This window comes from Oncorhynchus tshawytscha, linkage group LG16 (genome assembly GCF_018296145.1).
Source record: "Oncorhynchus tshawytscha isolate Ot180627B linkage group LG16, Otsh_v2.0, whole genome shotgun sequence".
NCBI lineage: Eukaryota > Metazoa > Chordata > Actinopteri > Salmoniformes > Salmonidae > Oncorhynchus > Oncorhynchus tshawytscha.
Window position 1 is genome coordinate 53926449 of NC_056444.1, and position 20232 is coordinate 53946680.

General features: G+C 44.5%; 1 protein-coding gene across 2 annotated transcripts in view; it reads right to left on the reverse strand.

The window, feature by feature from the left end:
* Window positions 1-19517, reverse strand: part of LOC112233029 (chemokine-like protein TAFA-5) — a 43946-nt gene extending 24429 nt beyond the window's left edge. Inside the window, exons 1-3 of one of the 2 annotated variants that reach the window (XM_024400380.2) lie at window positions 18779-19517; window positions 5770-5919; window positions 443-570 (exon numbers count right to left, since the gene is read on the reverse strand). In XM_024400380.2, the coding sequence (XP_024256148.1) occupies window positions 443-570; window positions 5770-5919; window positions 18779-18881 (381 nt within the window). In that variant the 5' untranslated portion in view covers window positions 18882-19517. The remainder of the gene's footprint in view (window positions 1-442; window positions 571-5769; window positions 5920-18778) is intronic. The other variant, XM_024400379.2, reaches the window with a different exon arrangement.
* Window positions 19518-20232: the final 715 nt, after the last annotated feature.

Genomic DNA, 20232 nt, shown 5'->3' on the forward strand with positions numbered 1-20232 from the left:
CAATGACAAACATCAAACTGTCAAACCCAGATGATGTAGCGATGAGAGTGAAATGTGTAGCAGCTGCTTGCACCTCCCAGACAGACAATAATACACACACTGAAACCTAGCGGCCATGATGCAGTCACTGGATGACCTTTCACCCTACGTACCTGACAATGAGAACAGCACTGGATCTCTCCATGTACACAGGCATGCAAGCATGCAAGCATGCAAGCAGGCAGGCAGGCAGGCAGGCAGGCAGGCATGCAAGCAGGCAGGCAGGCACACACACAAACTCTCTCACTTGGTGTATCATACTTACTAGACATTTACAAAGGATGTTGACAGCACAATTTAAAAAGCTTATAAATGCCCCCTCTCTCCATCCCTGTTCCAAAGCTAATGGCAGTTGTATGTTTCAATATGACTCCATACATTACTCTGTGAGGCTACATCTTACCGTGACTGTCTTGATACGGCCACTGCCTTTGGTACAGGTCCAGCCAGAGCGGTTGAAGAGGAGGCCACACACCTCCCCCTCCAAGCAGGGCGCCATCTCACACCACTGTCTGCCCCTCACGATGCGCGCTGAGGGGACAAAGAGAAGGGAAGAGAAAGAGAGAGAGAAAGAGAGAAGGGGGGGGGAGAAAGAGAGTTAGAACCTAGGTTGAATTAGCTACTGTCATCAACCTTTTAAAGTCACACTTTATTTCAAGTGCATTTGAACACAAATGGCTTGATGGGTAGTGACACTGTCAAACGTGCTATACAGATATACAGTTCACTGTATATTAGCTCACTATGCTAATCGGTAGATGCTAGTGCTTTGTCACGGACTATGTTTCAACAACCAATGACAAGCCATACCAAAATGGTCTTCAATGAGAGAGAGAAAGAGAGTGAGAGATAGATAGATGTGCCCAGTGCATTCTGAACATTTTCAGAGCCCTTGACTTTTTCCACATTTTGTTAAGCTACAGCCTTATTCTAAAATGTATTACATTTTCCTCATCAATCTACACACAATACCTCATAATGATAAGCAAAAATTTGACAAGCAAATTTACAAGCAAATTTATAACAAATAAAAAAGTTGAAGTATTCAGACCCTTTACTCAGTACTTTGTTGAAGCACCTGTGGCAGCGATTTGAGCCTTGAGTCTTCTTGGTTATGACACTACAAGCTTGGCACACCTGTATTTGGAGAGTTTGTTCCATTATTCTCTGCAGATCATCTCAAGCTCTGGCAGGTTGGATGGGGAGCGTCGCTGCACATCTATTTTCAGGTCTCTCAGAGATGTTTGATCGGGTTCAAGTCAGGGCTCTGACTGGGCCACTCAAGGACATTCAATGACTTGTCCCCAAGCCACTCCTGCGTTGTCTTAGCTGTGTGCTTAGGGTTGTTGTCCTGTTGGAAGGTGAACCTTCCCTCCAGTCTGAGGTCCTGAGCAGGTTTTCATCAAGGATCTCTCTGTACTTTGTGCAGTTCATCTTTCGCTCGATCCTGACTAGTCTCCCAGTCCCTGCCGCTGAAAAACATCCCCCCAGCATGATGCTACCACCACCATGCTTCACCGTAGGGATGATGCCAGGTTTCCTCCAGACGTGATGCTTGGCATTCAGGCCAAAGAGTTCAATCTTGATTTCATCAGACGAGAGAATCTTGTTTCTCATGGTCTGAGAGTCTTTAGGTGCCTTTTGGCAAACTCCAAGTGGGCTGTCATATGCGTTTACCGATGAGTGGCTTACGTCTGGTCATTATACCATAATGGCCTGATTGGTGGAATGCTGCAGAAATGGTTGTCCTTCTGGAAGAGTCTCCCATCTCCATAGAGGAACTCAGAGTGACCATCGGGTTCTTGGTTCCTCCCTGAACAAGGCCCTTCTCCCCCGATTGCTCAGTTTGGCCAGGCGGCCAGCTCTGGGAAGAGTTTTGGTGGTTCTAAACTTCTTCCATTTAAGAATGATGGAGGTCACTGTTTTCTTGGGGATCTTAAATGTTGCATAAATGGTTTGGTAACCTTCCCCAGATCTGTGCCTCGACATAATCCTGTCTCAGAGCTCTATGGATAATTCCTTTCAACCTCATGGCTTGGTTTTTGCTCTGACATGCAGTGTCAACTGTGGGACCTTATATAGACAGGTGTGTGCCTTTCCAAATTATGTCAAATTAATTGAATTTACCACAGGTGGACTCCAATCAAGTTGTAGAAACATCTCAAGGAGGATCAATGGGAACAGGATGCACCCGAGCTCAATTTCGAGTCTCATTAAAATTGAAATTCCAATTAGGATCTGGCTCAAAATATTCCAATAATGAATTTACGAAATGGGACAAACAACAAATCGATGTTTGTCCCAACAAAATCAAAATAACGTATGTAGAGCAGAATTGGGCCAATACTCCCTTCCCTATTCAAATAAAAAAAATAGCCATACAATTTGACATCCATCTAAGAACAAGCGACCCCAAAACATTTCATCACATAGCCCTACAATGTCAAGAGATGAAACAAGAGAAGAGGCTGATTGAAAAGACACCACAAAAAAATCTAAATAAACTTCAATCCTATTTGGCTCTAAACAGACAGCACACGGTGACCACTGTGACTGATAGAAAACTGCGGAAAACACTGACTATGTACAGACTCAGTGAGCACAGCCTGGCCAGAGACCGGTCGTCACAAGCCAACCTGGCTGCCCACTTTGTGCTCACTCTGCTCCCGGGGAGATGTGGAGACAGAGCTGCATTTCCTTTTACACTGTGACAGATACTCAAACGTAGGATAATATTTATTTCCCAAAATGATCATTCATTGCAAAGAATTTGTATCTATAAAAGCCTACTAAAATTCATTCTACTTATTATTATTCTCATGACTATTGTAGTTGCGTTTAACGTTAATAACAAAGCCACTACTACTAGGTCGTTGTTATATTTGTACTTAGACAATTAAGTCATTTAACTTGCCATGTCAATTAAGTTTATTGAATTGAGAGAGAGATTTATTTTTGCTTTTGTACTTGAACTATTTGCACATAATATGACATTTGGAATGTCTTTATTATTTGGGAACTTTTGTGAGTGTAATATTTACTGTTCTTTTTTTATTGTTTGTTTCACTTTAGTTTATTATCTACTTCACTTGCTTTGGCAATGTTAACATATGCCAATAAAGCCCTTAAATTTAATTGATTTTAATTTTGAGAGCGAGGGGGAGGGAGGGAGGGAGAGAGAGAGAGAGAGGGAGGGAGAGAGGGAGGGAGGGAGATAGAGAGAAGGCGAGAGAGAGGGGGAGAGAGAGCGAGGGAGCGAATGTGAGAGAGAGAGAAATAGCTTCTTCACAATCAGTGGCTCTTGATTAGATTCTTTGAAAGTCATCTGTCTAGACACTAGATGGTGTCACCATAATGACGGTCACTCTTTTGTGTTCTCTATATAATCTGTCCGGACGACATTGAATTAGCATTAGGCTTTGTTGACGCTGATCAACACTGATTGTTCCTCACAGTGTGTGTGTGTGTGTGTGTGTGTGTGTGTGTGTGTGTGTGTGTGTGTGTGTGTGTGTGTGTGTGTGTGTGTGTGTGTGTGTGTGTTCAAGCTCTCTCAAAGGTTATCGGTCCTCTCAGGACCTGGCATGAGCTGTCGTCCCTTTCTGGTCCCTCAGGGTTTACGGTGGTTGGGGGCGAATTGAAAGAGAGTGAGAGACAGAGGGGCTGCAGTGGCAAATGTCCACAATGAGAGTAAAGGAGTTTGTGTCCCTCCTATTGTCACATTGTGACGCTAAAGGATAACCCCTTGTTGAGGTTTTCAATAATTGCTTGTATCATGTTGTTCCTTCGAGTCGGATATCGCAGCCCTGTATAGGTCTGTCTTTCCATGGGACTATGTATGCATGTGCACAGACACGTGCACGCACGCACACACACACACAGTAAGAGGACACTGCAAAAAAAGGATCTCTGGCTGCCTGAACACCAACTGTTTTCTAATATCATATTATGAATGGGAACGGGTCAAAAAAGCTTTAAGGAGAAAAACATTTCAAATTCCCTTTCAATTCCTCCGTGATTCCTTCTACAGCTGCAAAAGTCTAGCTATCCTGCCCCTGACACTGCAATTTCCCTCTGCGAATTGGATCGTCAGCGCCATCAGCCGTAACAAAGCATAGATTGATCAGTCATTCGTAAACATAGTTGTGAGTATATCATGTAACAGCTAAACCCAATTGCTGAGGGGCTAAAGAAATAAAGCTGAGTTTGCAAAGTTGGCTGATTTGTGCGGAGAGACCAACAGAGCACTAAAGCACAGCCTGGCTAAAAGACAGACTGAAACAGTGTCCAATAAGGGAGAAAACCTTTTGAAACACAGTGAAACGGGTAGGCACTACCTGAACTCGTCTAAATAGGAAACATTCATTTTCTTTTCCAGTTGCAAAACGTTTCAGAACGCTGTGCCCTACAGAACACGGCCCCATAGGGCACTACAGAGTGGAGAGCTGTGACTGACACCTGGGTGGCCTTCCTGTCATTCTCTCTGTTTTCACGGCCCCCCCAACCCCCAGACAGGCTGGATGCTGGCCCAGGGTTATCAGCTTCTGAAGGTCCTATGGGCCAGCTCTCTCCTGCAACTGTTCCTGCCTTAAGAGCTCATGTGGCCATCTGTCCCCTAGCAGATCCTGCCAGCCAGGACCACTGAGAGAGAGAGAGAGAGAGAGAGAGAGAGAGAGAGAGAGGAGAGAGAGAGAGAGAGAGAGAGAGAGAGAGAGAGAGCGGGAGAGAGAGGGGAGGGAAGGAGGGGGCAGGAGAGAGAGACTGACTTATGGATTGTATAGGAGAGAGAGAGAGAGAGAGAGGGGGAGAGAGAGAGAGAGAGAGAGAGAGAAAGAGAGCGGGAGAGAGAGAGAGTGGGGAGGGAAGGAGGGGGCAGGAGAGAGAGACTGGTATGGATTGTATAGGAGAGAGAGAGAGAGAGAGAGAGAGAGAGAGAGAGCAGGAGAGAGGGAGAGAGAGAGCAGGAGAGAGAGAGAGACTGGTCTGGATTGTATAGGGGAAATGGAGAGAGAGAGTGTGTTGTAGAAATATATAGAAAGAGAAACTGACACAAATTCGTCTGCAGACCTGACCCCATATAACCGTCAAATATGCCAGCGTTCCATCATCTCCAAATCGTCTATATTTCCAACACCATACCAACCACATCCTGAAAAAAAACATTTTACAGGCAAAGTTCCCCAACCCCGCCTCGACACAAATCAACTTGTCTTCACTACATCTCTGTGACGACAGAAAGCGTTCCCGTTCTCCATAGTGGCAGCCAGTGCGCAACCGGTCTGTATTTAATGGACTGGCTATTAATGTCAGCGAGAGCTGCGATGGGCAGCCAGTAATAATCCATTTGCTGCCGCTGTAATCATAGTTCTCTTTTAGTTAAGCAGCGTTGCTGGAGCGTTATGTGGAGCTGTCTGAAGAGACAGTATTACAAAGACAGCATGGTACCAGACAGACACACGTTATGCCAGATACAGCCTGTTGTGTGGTTGACCGTGTGGTTGTCGTGTGGTTGACCTCTAGGTTGCATGAAGATGATCATAGAGAGATAACTGCTAGGCTTGCAAAAATTCCCCACATTTCCAGAAATACCAACTGGATGATTCCTACAATTAGGAGGGAATAAGCAGGAATTCCTAGACTCCTCCAACCAGGATTATTGGTAAATCTGGGGACGTTACCTGAATTTTTCCACCCTAGAGACAGCTTAAGTAAACTACGGTTGTTCACACTCACCGTCAACGCAGGCAGGCCTGGCTCGCGTGGTGCCAGCGATCTGGCCTCTCCTGCAGGCACAGCGGGCAGTCTGGCGGTCGATGGTCCGCCTGGGCACGCTGCTGTCTCTGTTGAGTGTCACGATCTCACACGTGCCCACCACCAACTGGCCTGCAGAGACAACAAGGTGAGAGTCTCAAATGGCACCCTAATGTGTAGTGCACTACTTTTGACCAGAGTCTGCACTATACAGGGAATAAGGGGCCATTTCAGACGTGGTCTACTTGACATTACAATCATTCAGCAGAAGCTCTCATCCAGAACTGGATTCAGATAGTATTTGCTTTCATTCCAATACTTCAGCTGCACTTGATTGAGCTTGCCTGGCGCATTAGAATCAATGGAATTAGTCCCCTGCTCGTCTGGAATTCCAGGCCGGCTCAATCAACTTTAGATCATAGGTGGTTCTTTACATATTTCCCAGAAAATAAATACTAAGATGAACAAGGTTGCTCCATGAAGGTGAAATTTTATCTCTACTTCCTGGCTTGAGGCACTATATTTCACCTCATCCCCCACAATGCAATTCCAACAGGAACAACACTGTTGGTATCTGGTCAATAACCTCACACACACAGCTGAGTCAGACAGACTCTCCTGTACAGCCTTCCCTGCTGAACGTCCGATACAACGATTAGTGAACAATGCAAATGTAGCAGAAGAGTTTGAACATCAAGCTGCCTTGTTAAAGTCAATTATGGTACCTACTAGGAAAGATCCCTGCACGGCCTTCTACAATTATAGTCCGTTTTGAACTACTGTTGTTTAGGTTTGGGAGGAACATCCACAAAGCCAAGAGAGTAAGTCATCTCTTGCAGTGTATTCTGCTTCTACCTGGTAGTACTATAGTTATTATCAGTCTGATGAAGACTGATGAGGACTCAGGTGGTTCCCTTAAGATCCTATCTCCCAATCCATTCACTCCCATGGCCACTTAAAGCAGTAGCCTTCCACTTCCATCCCTCATAACGCGCTCCACACTTATCTCTACCAGTCAACCACTGAATTTAGATAGGAGCATTACGACACAATCAGATTCAAGTGAGGATTCGCACAGGCTATGTGTAATTTAATTTCATACACTGACACACAGGCACGCATTCACAAAAATACACACACACAGGCTTACTCACACACGCACACGCACACACACACACACACACACACACACACACACACACACACACACACACACACACACACACACACACACACACACACACACACACAACAACCACCCCCACATCCAGCACATCCCCGTCCCTCCCCCACACTCTGGGGAGTTAATGGCTGTGCCATCAGATATTAGTGCTGAGCGATTAACCAACATTTCGGTTATTTTTAGGTTTTTAAACAACTAATTGACTGATGTCAGTTCAATTATTTTAGTTCCATGTAGTTTTTTTCTTTCTTTTGTGAGCTGGATGCACAGTTTTTGTAGAGATAAATCATAGCCAATATTCGACATAGCTTAGTGTAGAAAACGTGGTAATTAACTACAATGACCATAATCCATTGTGCGCGTGGCAGCAGCTCTATAGAGATGAGATGATGACTTGGAATGAAATAATAAAGTCATCAAATAAAAATAATAATATTTTATTAAAGTTAAGTAATAAAATAACCAAACCGACCTCAAAAAGCACTAATTGTTGCTGGACATACACAGGGCTCTGGTCCTCGTGTTTCAACAGCTACCAGATAAATGGGACCATGTGCAATAAGCCTAGAGGATAGGGAGGGAGAGGAGGGAGAGAGAGATGGAGACAGTACGGAGCATTACAGGCTTCTTAATGTGCCCTAAGCCACTGCAGCCCATTCCATCACGCCAAGCAGGAGTTCATTCAAATGACAGGGGGTTTCTGTCACTTGGTGATGTGAAGGCGCATGGCCTCGTCTCTATTTCAGATGATGAAATGCACATACTGTGGGGGCACAGAGTGAGGTATGGCGGCAGTGGGGGGTCGCCCACGCTCTGGTTTCCATCACACATGACACCTACATATGTAGGGTCTTAATTTGATTACACTTTTGTTGATATTTTTTTTAAAGGCTTCTACAGTTTTTAATTCCCACTTTAAAACGTCAGCCTTGATTCTCCCTAAAAAATGTATCAACCCCAACAAAAAATGATAATTTACATAATAATTTACATTTCATGTTGCTGCAGGATTATTTTCCTGCAGTAGAAAACCAGCTCAAATTAAGGTCCTACATCTGTACAGGCGCTGGCACAAATGACCTTCACTGACACACACACACACACACACACACACACACACACACACACACACACACACACACACACACACACACACACACACACACACACACACACACACACACAGAAAAAGAGATGCATGGATCCACACAAACCCACATACACACACACACACACACACACACACACTGACATACAGTGATGCATGGATAAATACACACATACACACACACACTCACACACAAACCCACACACACACACACACTGACATACAGTGATGCATGGATAAATACACACACACACACAAAAGTATGCACACACAAACCGCGAACACACAAACTTCCGGCGCCGACAGAGATGGCCGCCTCGCTTCGCGTTCCTAGGAAACTATGCAGTTTTTTGTTTTTTTACGTGTTATTTCTTACACTAGTACCCCAGGTCATTTTAGGTTTCATTACATACAGCCGAGAAGAACTACTGAATATAAGATCAGCGTCAACTCACCATCAGTACGACCAAGAATATGTTTTTCGCGATGCGGATCCTGTGTTCTGCCTTACAACCAGTGTAACCGAGTGGATCACATGCAGCGACCCCAAAAAAAAATGACTCAGAAAAAGAGGGAAACGAAGCGGTCTTCTGGTCAGACTCCGGAGACGGGCACACCGTGCACCACTCCCTAGCATTCTTCTTGCCAATGTCCAGTCTCTTGACAACAAGGTTGATGAAATCCGAGCAAGGGTAGCATTCCAGAGGGACATCAGAGACTGTAACGTTCTCTGCTTCACGGAAACATGGCTAACTGGAGAGACGCAATCCGAAGCGGTGCAGCCAGCGGGTTTCTCCACGTATCGCGCCGACAGAAACAAACATCTTTCTGGTAAGAAGAGGGGCGGGGGCGTATGCCTTATGGCCAACGTGACATGGTGTGATGAAAGAAACATACAGGAACTCAAATCCTTCTGTTCACCTGATTTAGAATTCCTCACAATCAAATGTAGACCGCATTATCTACCAAGAGAATTCTCTTCGATTATAATCAAAGCCGTATATATCCCCCCAAGCAGACACATCGATGGCTCTGAACGAACTTTATTTAACTCTCTGCAAACTGGAAACGATTTATCCGGAGGCTGCATTCATTGTAGCTGGGGATTTTAACAAGGCTAATCTGAAAACAAGACTCCCTAAATTTTATCAGCATATCGATTGCGCAACCAGGGGTGGAAAGACCCTGGATCATTGTTACTCTAACTTCCGCGACGCATATAAGGCCCTGCCCCGCCCCCCTTTCGGAAAAGCTGACCACGACTCCATTTTGTTGATCCCTGCCTACAGACAGAAACTAAAACAAGAAGCTCCCACGCTGAGGTCTGTCCAACGCTGGTCCGACCAAGCTGACTCCACACTCCAAGACTGCTTCCATCACGTGGACTGGGATATGTTTCGTATTGCGTCAGACAACAACATTGACGAATACGCTGATATGGTGTGCGAGTTCATTAGAACGTGCGTTGAAGATGTCGTTCCCATAGCAACGATTAAAACATTCCCTAACCAGAAACCGTGGATTGATGGCAGCATTCGTGTGAAACTGAAGGCACGAACCACTGCTTTTAATCAGGGCAAGGTGTCTGGTAACATGACTGAATACAAACAGTGCAGCTATTCCCTCCGCAAGGCTATCAAACAAGCTAAGCGCCAGTACAGAGACAAAGTAGAATCTCAATTCAACGGCTCAGACACAAGAGGCATGTGGCAGGGTCTACAGTCAATCACGGACTACAGGAAGAAACCCAGCCCAGTCACGGACCAGGATGTCTTGCTCCCAGGCAGACTAAATAACTTTTTTGCCCGCTTTGAGGACAATACAGTGCCACTGACACGGCCTGCAACGGAAACATGCGGTCTCTCCTTCACTGCAGCCGAAGTGAGTAAGACATTTAAACGTGTTAACCCTCGCAAGGCTGCAGGCCCAGACGGCATCCCCAGCCGCGCCCTCAGAGCATGCGCAGACCAGCTGGCCGGTGTGTTTACGGACATATTCAATCAATCCCTATACCAGTCTGCTGTTCCCACATGCTTCAAGCGGGCCACCATTGTTCCTGTTCCCAAGAAAGCTAAGGTAACTGAGCTAAACGACTACCGCCCCGTAGCACTCACATCCGTCATCATGAAGTGCTTTGAGAGACTAGTCAAGGACCATATCACCTCCACCCTACCTGACACCCTTGACCCACTCCAATTTGCTTACCGCCCAAATAGGTCCACAGACGATGCAATCTCAACCACACTGCACACTGCCCTAACCCATCTGGACAAGAGGAATACCTATGTGAGAATGCTGTTCATCGACTACAGCTCGGCATTCAACACCATAGTACCCTCCAAGCTCGTCATCAAGCTCGAGACCCTGGGTCTCGACCCCGCCCTGTGCAACTGGGTACTGGACTTCCTGACGGGCCGCCCCCAGGTGGTGAGGGTAGGCAACAACATCTCCTCCCCGCTGATCCTCAACACTGGGGCCCCACAAGGGTGCGTTCTGAGCCCTCTCCTGTACTCCCTGTTCACCCACGACTGCGTGGCCATGCACGCCTCCAACTCAATCATCAAGTTTGCGGACGACACAACAGTGGTAGGCTTGATTACCAACAACGACGAGACGGCCTACAGGGAGGAGGTGAGGGCCCTCGGAGTGTGGTGTCAGGAAAATAACCTCACACTCAACGTCAACAAAACTGAGGAGATGATTGTGGACTTCAGGAAACAGCAGAGGGAACACCCCCATCCACATCGATGGAACAGTAGTGGAGAGGGTAGCAAGTTTTAAGTTCCTCGGCATACACATCACAGACAAACTGAATTGGTCCACTCACACAGACAGCATCGTGAGGAAGGCGCAGCAGCGCCTCTTCAACCTCAGGAGGCTGAAGAAATTCGGCTTGTCACCAAAAGCACTCACAAACTTCTACAGATGCACAATCGAGAGCATCCTGGCGGGCTGTATCACCGCCTGGTATGGCAACTGCACCGCCCTCAACCGTAAGGCTCTCCAGAGGGTAGTGAGGTCTGCACAACGCATCACCGGGGGCAAACTACCTGCCCTCCAGGACACCTACACCACCCGATGCTACAGGAAGGCCATAAAGATCATCAAGGACATCAACCACCCGAGCCACTACCTGTTCACCCCGCTGTCATCCAGAAGGCGAGGTCAGTACAGGTGCATCAAAGCTGGGACCGAGAGACTGAAAAACAGCTTCTATCTCAAGGCCATCAGACTGTTAAACAGCCACCACTAACATTGAGTGGCTACTGCCAACACACTGTCAATGACACTGACTCTACTCCAGCCACTTTAATCATGGGAATTGATGGGAAATGATGTAAATATATCACTAGCCACTTTAAACAATGCTACCTTATATAATGTTACTTACCCTACATTGTTCATCTCATATGCATACGTTGATACTGTACTCTATATCATCGACTGCATCCTTATGTAATACATGTATCACTAGCCACTTTAACTATGCCACTTGGTTTACATACTTATCTCATATGTATATACTGTACTCGATATCATCTACTGTATCTTGCCTATGCTGCTCTGTACCATCACTCATTCATATATCCTTATGTACATATTCTTTATCCCCTTACACTGTGTATAAGACAGTAGTTTTTTGGGAATTGTTAGTTAGATTACTTGCTCGTTATTACTGCATTGTCGGAACTAGAAGCACAAGCATTTCGCTACACTCGCATTAACATCTGCTAACCATGTGTATGTGACAAATAAAATTTGATTTGATTTGAAGCAAATGTATAGTGAGCAGTGTTATTTTGACTCTGCACTGCTTGTGTGTTTGTGTATGATATGCTGTATATACAGTGGGGGTCCGAAATGATTGACACCCTTGATAAAGATGAGAAATTATGACTGTAGAAAATAAAACATTTAAATACTTAGCTATATTGTATGCCGCCCAAAAATGGGAAATTAAGTTATTTTATACTAATACAATTGCTCAGAGAAAGAGATTTGGTTTAAGTAATCATTGTTTTCTCTCAAAAAGGTAGAGGTCAAAATTATTGACACCCCTAAAGATTCTTATAAATAAAGTAGTCAATTTAGTATTTGTTCCCATGTTCCTAGCATGCAATAACTACATCATGCCTGTGACTCTACAAACGTACTGGATGTATTTGCAGTTAGTTTTGGTTGTGTTTCTGATTATTTTGTGCCCAATAGAATTGAATGGTTAAATCATGTATTGTGTTATTTTGGAGTCAAGTTTACTGTAAATAAGAATAGATCTGTTTCTACACACTTTTACATTAATGTGGATGCTACCATGATTGTGAATACTTTGGAATGAATCGCGATTAACGATGAGTGAGAAAGATACGGAGGGTCAAAGATCATACCCCCAAGACATGCTAACCTCTCACCATTACAATAATGTGAGGTTAGCATGTCTTGAGGGTTTGATCATTGACCCTTCTGTAACTTTCTCACTCATCATTATTCATGACTCATTCAGGATGATCCGTAATCAATTATCATCCCAACCTTTTTGAGAAAGAAAGATAACTTGTTCAACAAAATATCTTTCTTTGAGCAACTGTGTTAGTATAAAATCATTTCTCTAAAATGTTTTTGCATATAATATAGCTCAGTATTTGAATAACAATGCACATGCCCCGCCCACCTGAGGATCTGTCTCCTTCGGCTATTTATTTCCTGTGTTTGAGGGGTGCAGAATCCACTTGTCACTTTAATCTCGCTTGATTGATTGCTTTCATTTTACTCCTGCGACTCTTTCCTACTCTTGTTTGTGCCAGTTTTTCCCCCCCGTTAACCTTACGACCACGGAAACGTTTGTAATGACCTGACAAACACACCCCGGTAATGGCTGAAATGGGTTCAATGGAACACATTGTCTTTCCGCTGCATTTATAAGAATGCTAAAGCTTGGTCTGGGATTTAATTTGCTACAGTTGAAATGTTTACAAATTATATGCGCTGAAATGAAAGCAATTTTCTAAAATGAACACTCGGATTATAGTGATCATGTTTGATCTCGCAAACAATGTGAAGTATGTTTGGATAGGTGTAATCTAGAGCCAAGCATGTTGATTTTTTAAACCAACGGTATCCTGCTATTGACACACTTGTTGAATTATGCAACAGAACATGACAATAACAGTAATTATTGAGGAAGTCTAGACAGCGCAGGTGAGTTCAGGTAGGGTAGACAGAGCAGGTAAGTTCAGGTAGGCCTGGACAGAGCAGGTGAATTCAGGTAGGTCTAGACAGAGCAGGTGAGTTCAGTTAGGCCTGGACAGAGCAGGTGAGTTCAGGTAGGTCTAGACAGAGCAGCTGAGTTCAGGTAGGGTAGACAGAGCAGGTGAGTGCAGGTAGGGTAGACAGAGCAGGTGAGTGCAGGTAGGGTAGCCAGAGCAGGTGAGTTTAGGTAGGCCTAGACAGAGCAGGTGAGTTCAGGTAGGATAGACAGAGCAGGAGAGTTCAGGTAGGGTAGACAGAGCAGGTGAGTGCAGGTAGGGTAGACAGAGCAGATGAGTGCATGTAGGGTAGAGAGTGCAGGTAGGGTAGACAGAGCAGGTGAGTTCAGGTAGGGTAGACAGAGCAGGTGAGTGCAGGTAGGGTAGACAGAGCAGGTGAGTGCAGGTAGGGTAGACAGAGCAGGTAGGGTAGACAGAGCAGGTGAGTTCAGGTAGGGTAGACAGAGCTGGTGAGTGCAGGTAGGGTAGACAGAGCAGGTGAGTTCAGGTAGGGTAGACAGAGCAGGTGAGTGCAGGTAGGGTAGACAGAGCAGGTGAGTGCAGGTAGGGTAGACAGAGCAGGTAGGGTAGACAGAGCAGGTGAGTTCAGGTAGGGTAGACAGAGCAGGTGAGTTCAGGTAGGTCTAGACAGAGCAGGTGAGTTAAGGTAGGGTAGACAGAGCAGGTAGGGTAGACAGAGCAGGTAGGGTAGACAGAGCAGGTAGGGTAGATGGAGCAGGTGAGTTCAGGTAGGTCTAGACAGAGCAGGTGAGTTCAGGTAGGTCTAGACAGAGCAGGTGAGTTCAGGTAGGGTAGACGGAGCAGGTGAGTTCAGGTAGGGTAGACAGAGCAGGTGAGTGCAGGTAGGGTAGACAGAGAAGGTGAGTGCAGGTAGGGTAGACAGAGCAGGTGAGAGCAGGTAGGGTAGACAGAGCAGGTGAGTTCAGGTACGTCTATCCCTTTCCACCTCTTTATGTAAATATACAAATACACCCAGTGTATTTGTGCAAATTAGGCACACTTTCTTTATTTTAACACAAAATATAAAATAAATACCTGATACCATTAGAAAATGTATGCGTGCATTCTAAGAAAATAAACATGCAAATTTGACAATACATTTAATTACTGTATTCCCTACAGTAGATTAACACATATTTTAAAGTACACCAGCTGGTGTGTGTATGTGAGTGTGTGTGTGACCGCGTGCTTGTGACCGTGCGTGTGTGTCTGTGACTGTACTGTTCAACCTACTGTCATCCACTATGAGTTCCTGGTATAAACAAGTAGGCCAGAGGAGCGCTACAACATATTAATGCACATCTTTTAGTCATGATGACATGGCTAGCTGCAGTTCAAACTACCACTATGTAACTTCATCTGCATGTGTGACAATATCTTGGTCTCATACCTTGTACGTTGAGATCATGTGATTCAGCAATCGAAAGCACACACCCACAACCAGCTGCCCCACTGTATACATACCCCCACTTCAAAGAGGACCGTGAAGCCGAGTCACTTGATTTCCAAATGACTTGGGGATGATTTGTGAATAAAAATAAGAGTAAGCTCATAACCTACCCATAATACTCAACAGTATGTAGGGGCCAATCATTGTCTTTGGTTTTTGGTCATCAATGCTTTTAACATAAAAGTAATCCAAGCCCAGATTGTGGATTTAAATCTCTCCTGGGTCATACTTTTCTTTAGGAAGGAGGCATTTTTGTGCTTTTTTGTAATTTGGGTAAACTATACCTTTAAAATGCAGGAGGGAGGTCCTTTCATAGAATAGAGTCGATCAAAAAGACTGGGGCTGATGACAGGAAACAGACTAGGACAATAACGTTTCACCCACATTCTCCCTGACATCAACAATTTTAACCTCCCAATGCGTTCCACAGACAAAATAACTCAACGCTCAACGCAGAGGAAGACAAACAGCTGATGCTATTCAGGGACCTGTGAAATATGGGCCTTGGCGTGCAGCAACATTGATTTTGCAGTAAAAACCCTTTTCATTTTTCCATAAACATCCCCATAGTTTTATGACTTCATTACCTATCAAAACAGGAGTAGTGGTTTACTCACAATTTATGGAGCAAAACCGTCCCCCTGTAATTTGAACCACTGAACAGAACTTCTAGAGGAGACTGAAATCTTTCCTATCAATTTCACAAAGCCTTCTCCACTGAGCTCCAAATGGCCAAATACAATGGACTTAGTAGGCTAAAGCACAACATGCTGTTGTAACCCCACAGCTAAAGTCAGTGGCGGTTCTAGCTTGTATGGCTCCCTGGGCGAACCCCCCCTTCAGCCCCCACGCCAACAAACAAACAAAAAACTCATTTTTATTCAGACATTTGGAACAACACAAATAAATAATCATAACATTTAAAACTATATATATGTAAAAATATATACAAAAATAAGACCCGTAAATATCAAAAAGAAGTAACGAAGACAAATAGAAACACATTTGTGTTGATTTGGCACTAGAGCATCATTACAGTACCCATCCCCCCCCCAAAACTATCAACCAAGCATCAAGACTAAACCAATTCACCTTGGTGATGTGCAGATTGGTTTTATGTTTTTCTTAATGATTTTGCACAAACCAGAAAAAAATGCAACAATATGTCTGTGAAACTATATATCCACAGTTTCATGAATGAATTGTGGTTTATTTGGTAGCATTTCGTAGTGTGACTGATTTTACTAATTGCATTAGTACTGTACAAAGTTAGAGGTGCGCTATTTGATAGACTCCCCCACTACACCTACCTCAGGCATCCAGTGGGGAGACCTGAGGTCAACCCCCGCCCACCTCCCCATCTCGTACTTCTGAGTGAGAGACCTTCCCAGGCAGTAGCCTGCCTAGCTCACAAACTAGAATCAGGGCGTCCACTACGACAGGGTTAATTGACCCACAGTCCCACACGGTGACATGATATCATTGACGTGACGTGCCGATGAGCGATAGAAAACCGATGCGCAAATGTCACCATTCCCCCCAAAATTGTGCGGGTGCCCAGTGCCGCCCCTGGCACAATGTCGCCCTGGGCGGCTGCACATGTCACCTATACCTAAATCCGCCACTGGCTAAAGTGACAAACTTACCTTTCCATCATCAACATATTTGATGCAGATACAGTCCAAGAAACACACACCTCCACCTCTCTCTCTCTCTTCTGACCCATATACACAACAAAGGTGGTGAGGTTGACAAAGCGAAGAGGGAGGGGGAGCTGCTGGTCCACTGAACAACTGGTGGAATTGGCTCTGGTGAGGGAAATCCAGACATTTCCAAATTTAGCGTTGAATAAACTGGCGAGCATGGAGAGGAGCTTGACAGGCCATCCATCTGTGTGGGGGCCGGGGCTCAATGGCATGAGAAGGCCAGGCTACTGTACTTTGATTTCCTGTCGCTGTGACAGATGGTGCCGCTATGGAGGGGAGGCGATGCAGCCAGTCATGGCAGGATTCACGACCGCTCCTGCCCCAAGACCTCTCTTTGTTAGGCTACCAGGGGCCACCCAGGGAGGTGGAGATCAGACCTAGGAGCACTGAGTGAGTATCTGTGCATGGTCAGGTGTGATTGAGATATGTGCACCGTCCTACAATAGGGAAGCAGAGGTATACATGTATTTGACTTGAGCGATGGGAAACTTGAGAAGACTTCAAATGCTGGAGGAGCGCCCAAATCAAATCGACCCCTATACTTACCCCTATGAAGGTGTGGAGATTTGAGAGGACTGGACAGGTGTAAGCGATATGGATATCATTTCCATCTAGGCAATCAGAGGGTAAGGTGAAGCTACAACCATATCATACCATATCTATCCCTCTCAAATCTCCACAAGTCCATAGTGGGTAGGGACAAGTGGTTGGTTTGGGATCGACACAAAGAGAAGTCTAAACAATGTATCCAGATAATCAACATGTCTGCCAAAGGACATCCTGATCTTTGTGACTGTGAATCTTTCTTGGGTTGGTGGAGAATAACAACCTAGTAATTTATCCCAAAACCGAACTACTGTACACAGAGAGAAGGTCAAAGTACAGGTTTGATCAGTATCCCGAGGGCAGGCCATAGTATTCCATAGTTCAGGGGTTTATACTGCGGTGTATAAATGATCTGTGAAGAATTGATGTAGTTCACATGAAGATGTTATGTAGGCCCATGCTATACAAAGCCCTTAGACATACCGTGGGGGCTTTTTCGGTAGCTTCAATTATTTACTGAATGGGAGTGGGTTGTGAAAAATGAAACTACATTTATTGCTTCATTTCTACACCTCCATAACAAGGTTATTCATGAATAATGTTAATATCATTATTATTGTAATAGACTCAAAGACAGCAAGCATCCTTTTGTCAATCATTGGTTTGAGAGAGGAGGAGCTGAGGAAAACATAGACATTTGCCTTGTGAACCAGAGAAGAAAATGTAATAGTAATAAATGAATAACCATGTTCTAAGCTCTGGTGTCCTTCTCTGTTAGACAAGACTACAGAGTTCCAAATTGGTTTAGTTCAGGGCAGTAGCCTATGTAGCAGAGGGAACGTGTTTTTGCTTTCCATTCTGTGGATGAGTGAATGTGTAATTGCACTACTAGTGCATACATAATTCAACAGGGTAGACTTCTACTGTCATTGCATGGCAAGGAATTAATATAAAACTGTATGAAATCATAAGGCACATGATGAAGAATAATAGACTTGGGCTAATGGTAAAATAAATAGGCTTCATCACAGCCAGGGATCCTCCACAGCCAGGGATCTTCCACAGAATACATGACAGGAGCATTGCTTCCAGCATTCATCTTTTGAGTAGCCTAACAACAAATAATCCCCTAACACACTCGACAACTGGTGGCTGCCGGCAGGCCCTGGGGTGGTTTTAAGTGTTCTAAGCAATTTTTGAAAATTATAATTATTATTAAATATTTGTTTTCATTGTTGGACATAAAAGACTGTGAAAACACCAAGAAATCAGCTCCGAGTGGTTTACATTTTGAAAATCTGTTTCCAAGTACAGTATTACCACGAATAATAGAGAGACGTGTGATCTTATATTAAAATGTAAGCAAGGTTTGAAATGATTATGTTTTAGTCAAATATTATATCTGTTGGGGCTTCTTCCGGTAAATTTGCAGTTTACAAATTATTTGTAATTATGTTCAGCCCCAGACCATCTGCTCAAGAAAAAAATCGTCCCGAGGCTGAATCTAGTGGATGATCCTTGGTCTAGAATACCAACCCAAGAGAGGGTCATTTTTATGTAAAAAGCAATAAAACAAAGCAAAACAACAACATTGTGTAACAACAAGTATACACTGAGATCAAGCAGTATCAAGACAATGAATGATCCATGTGTAGATGTCCTGTCTCCTTGCATTAGAAATTCCAGTAAGTAGAGTAGCCTAACCGTGGCATTGCATCATGTAGATGCACTTACCCTCTCTCAGGAGATGGGAGTAGATGACCCACAAGAGCAACAGACAGCAGAGCGACGCTCCTCCACCTGCTGAGACCTTCTTCATTCCCTTTCCCGACTGCATCCTTTCTCCCGCGTCTCGTCGTATCCCTCGTTTTCCCCACTTTTAAGGTGGTGTTCAAATGGGTGAAGACTTATTCCTATGGTGTTTCGATAGCCCGCCGTTGACATCTATTTTCCGCGGTAAATTAGTGGAGGACAATTCAATAGAGTAGCCTATGATTGACACGATCCCTTATTAGCAAATTCCCTTCTTATATTTTTCTGTGACTGTCAATGATTTGCAGTGAGTGCAACGCCGATCGAAGCTTCATAGCAGCCCAAGTTGAATCTAAATGAGATGTCCATTTGGCAAGTTTCAAACGACATTCAGGAGTCAGGAGAGGATTCTCACGAAACATCACCATATGATATGAAGTTAATACACTTCATAATCCCCGGTGGAAGTTCCAGGTTTATTCCATATACAGTATGGTTTATCCATTCACGGATTGCAGATCGAAAGACTCACCGTTCAAGCAGCCTACTACTGCAAGACGCGGAGGCGAACGCCAAGACCTCCGCAAGCATCGTCAGCTTCTTTGCGCTTGAGCGCGAATTTCCTACGACGACGCACGAGCTCATATTCTTCAGTTTCTTTAGTTGAAAGGCCAAGAAAAATAGAAGTTCGGCTCCTGCAAAACAAAACAGGATATAGTCTAGTTATGCACGGTGGCTGTGTAATCGACTGCAATAAACATCAACATAAAATCCTAAAGGTCACAAATACACCGTGTTGGGAGTAGTGGACTACATTTATCCAAGTTCAACTAGTAGCCTAGGCCTAATTTAACTACATTTTTGCAGTAACTTGGTGTTAGTTTAAAGGCCCACAGAAGTCAAAAACTTGATTTTCTGTGTTGCATATTTCCACACTATGAGGCTGGAATAATTGCCTACTGTGAAATTGTGAAAATTATGATAATGCCCTTTTAGTGTTAAAGCTGTTTGAAAAGACCACCTGAAATTTTAGCCTGTTTTGGTGGGATTGAGTTTTGGCCTGCCTTTAGTTATTAGACCAATACGAATGAGCAGGGGTGCAACTTACACTGGGGACGGGGGGCATGTCCCCCCCACATTCTGAAATTGCATTTTTGTCCCCCCAGTTTTACAATTCGAATGTGATTCATAACAAGGCAACAGTGTGCTTTGGGACCATGCGGATGCCTCCGAGCGGTCGGTTAGGCTGTTTGGAGCGTTAATCCATCTGGATAAAAATATGTATAATAATGATGTCCCCCCCACTTCTAAAAACAAAGTTTTCCTCGGGAGAGTTCCAAACCTCTCTGCCAATAACAGCTGGTTATCTCTGCCACTCAGACCACCCCCAGACAGTCCTAGCAAAATACTTGCTTGAGAAATTGCTCTTTGCCAAG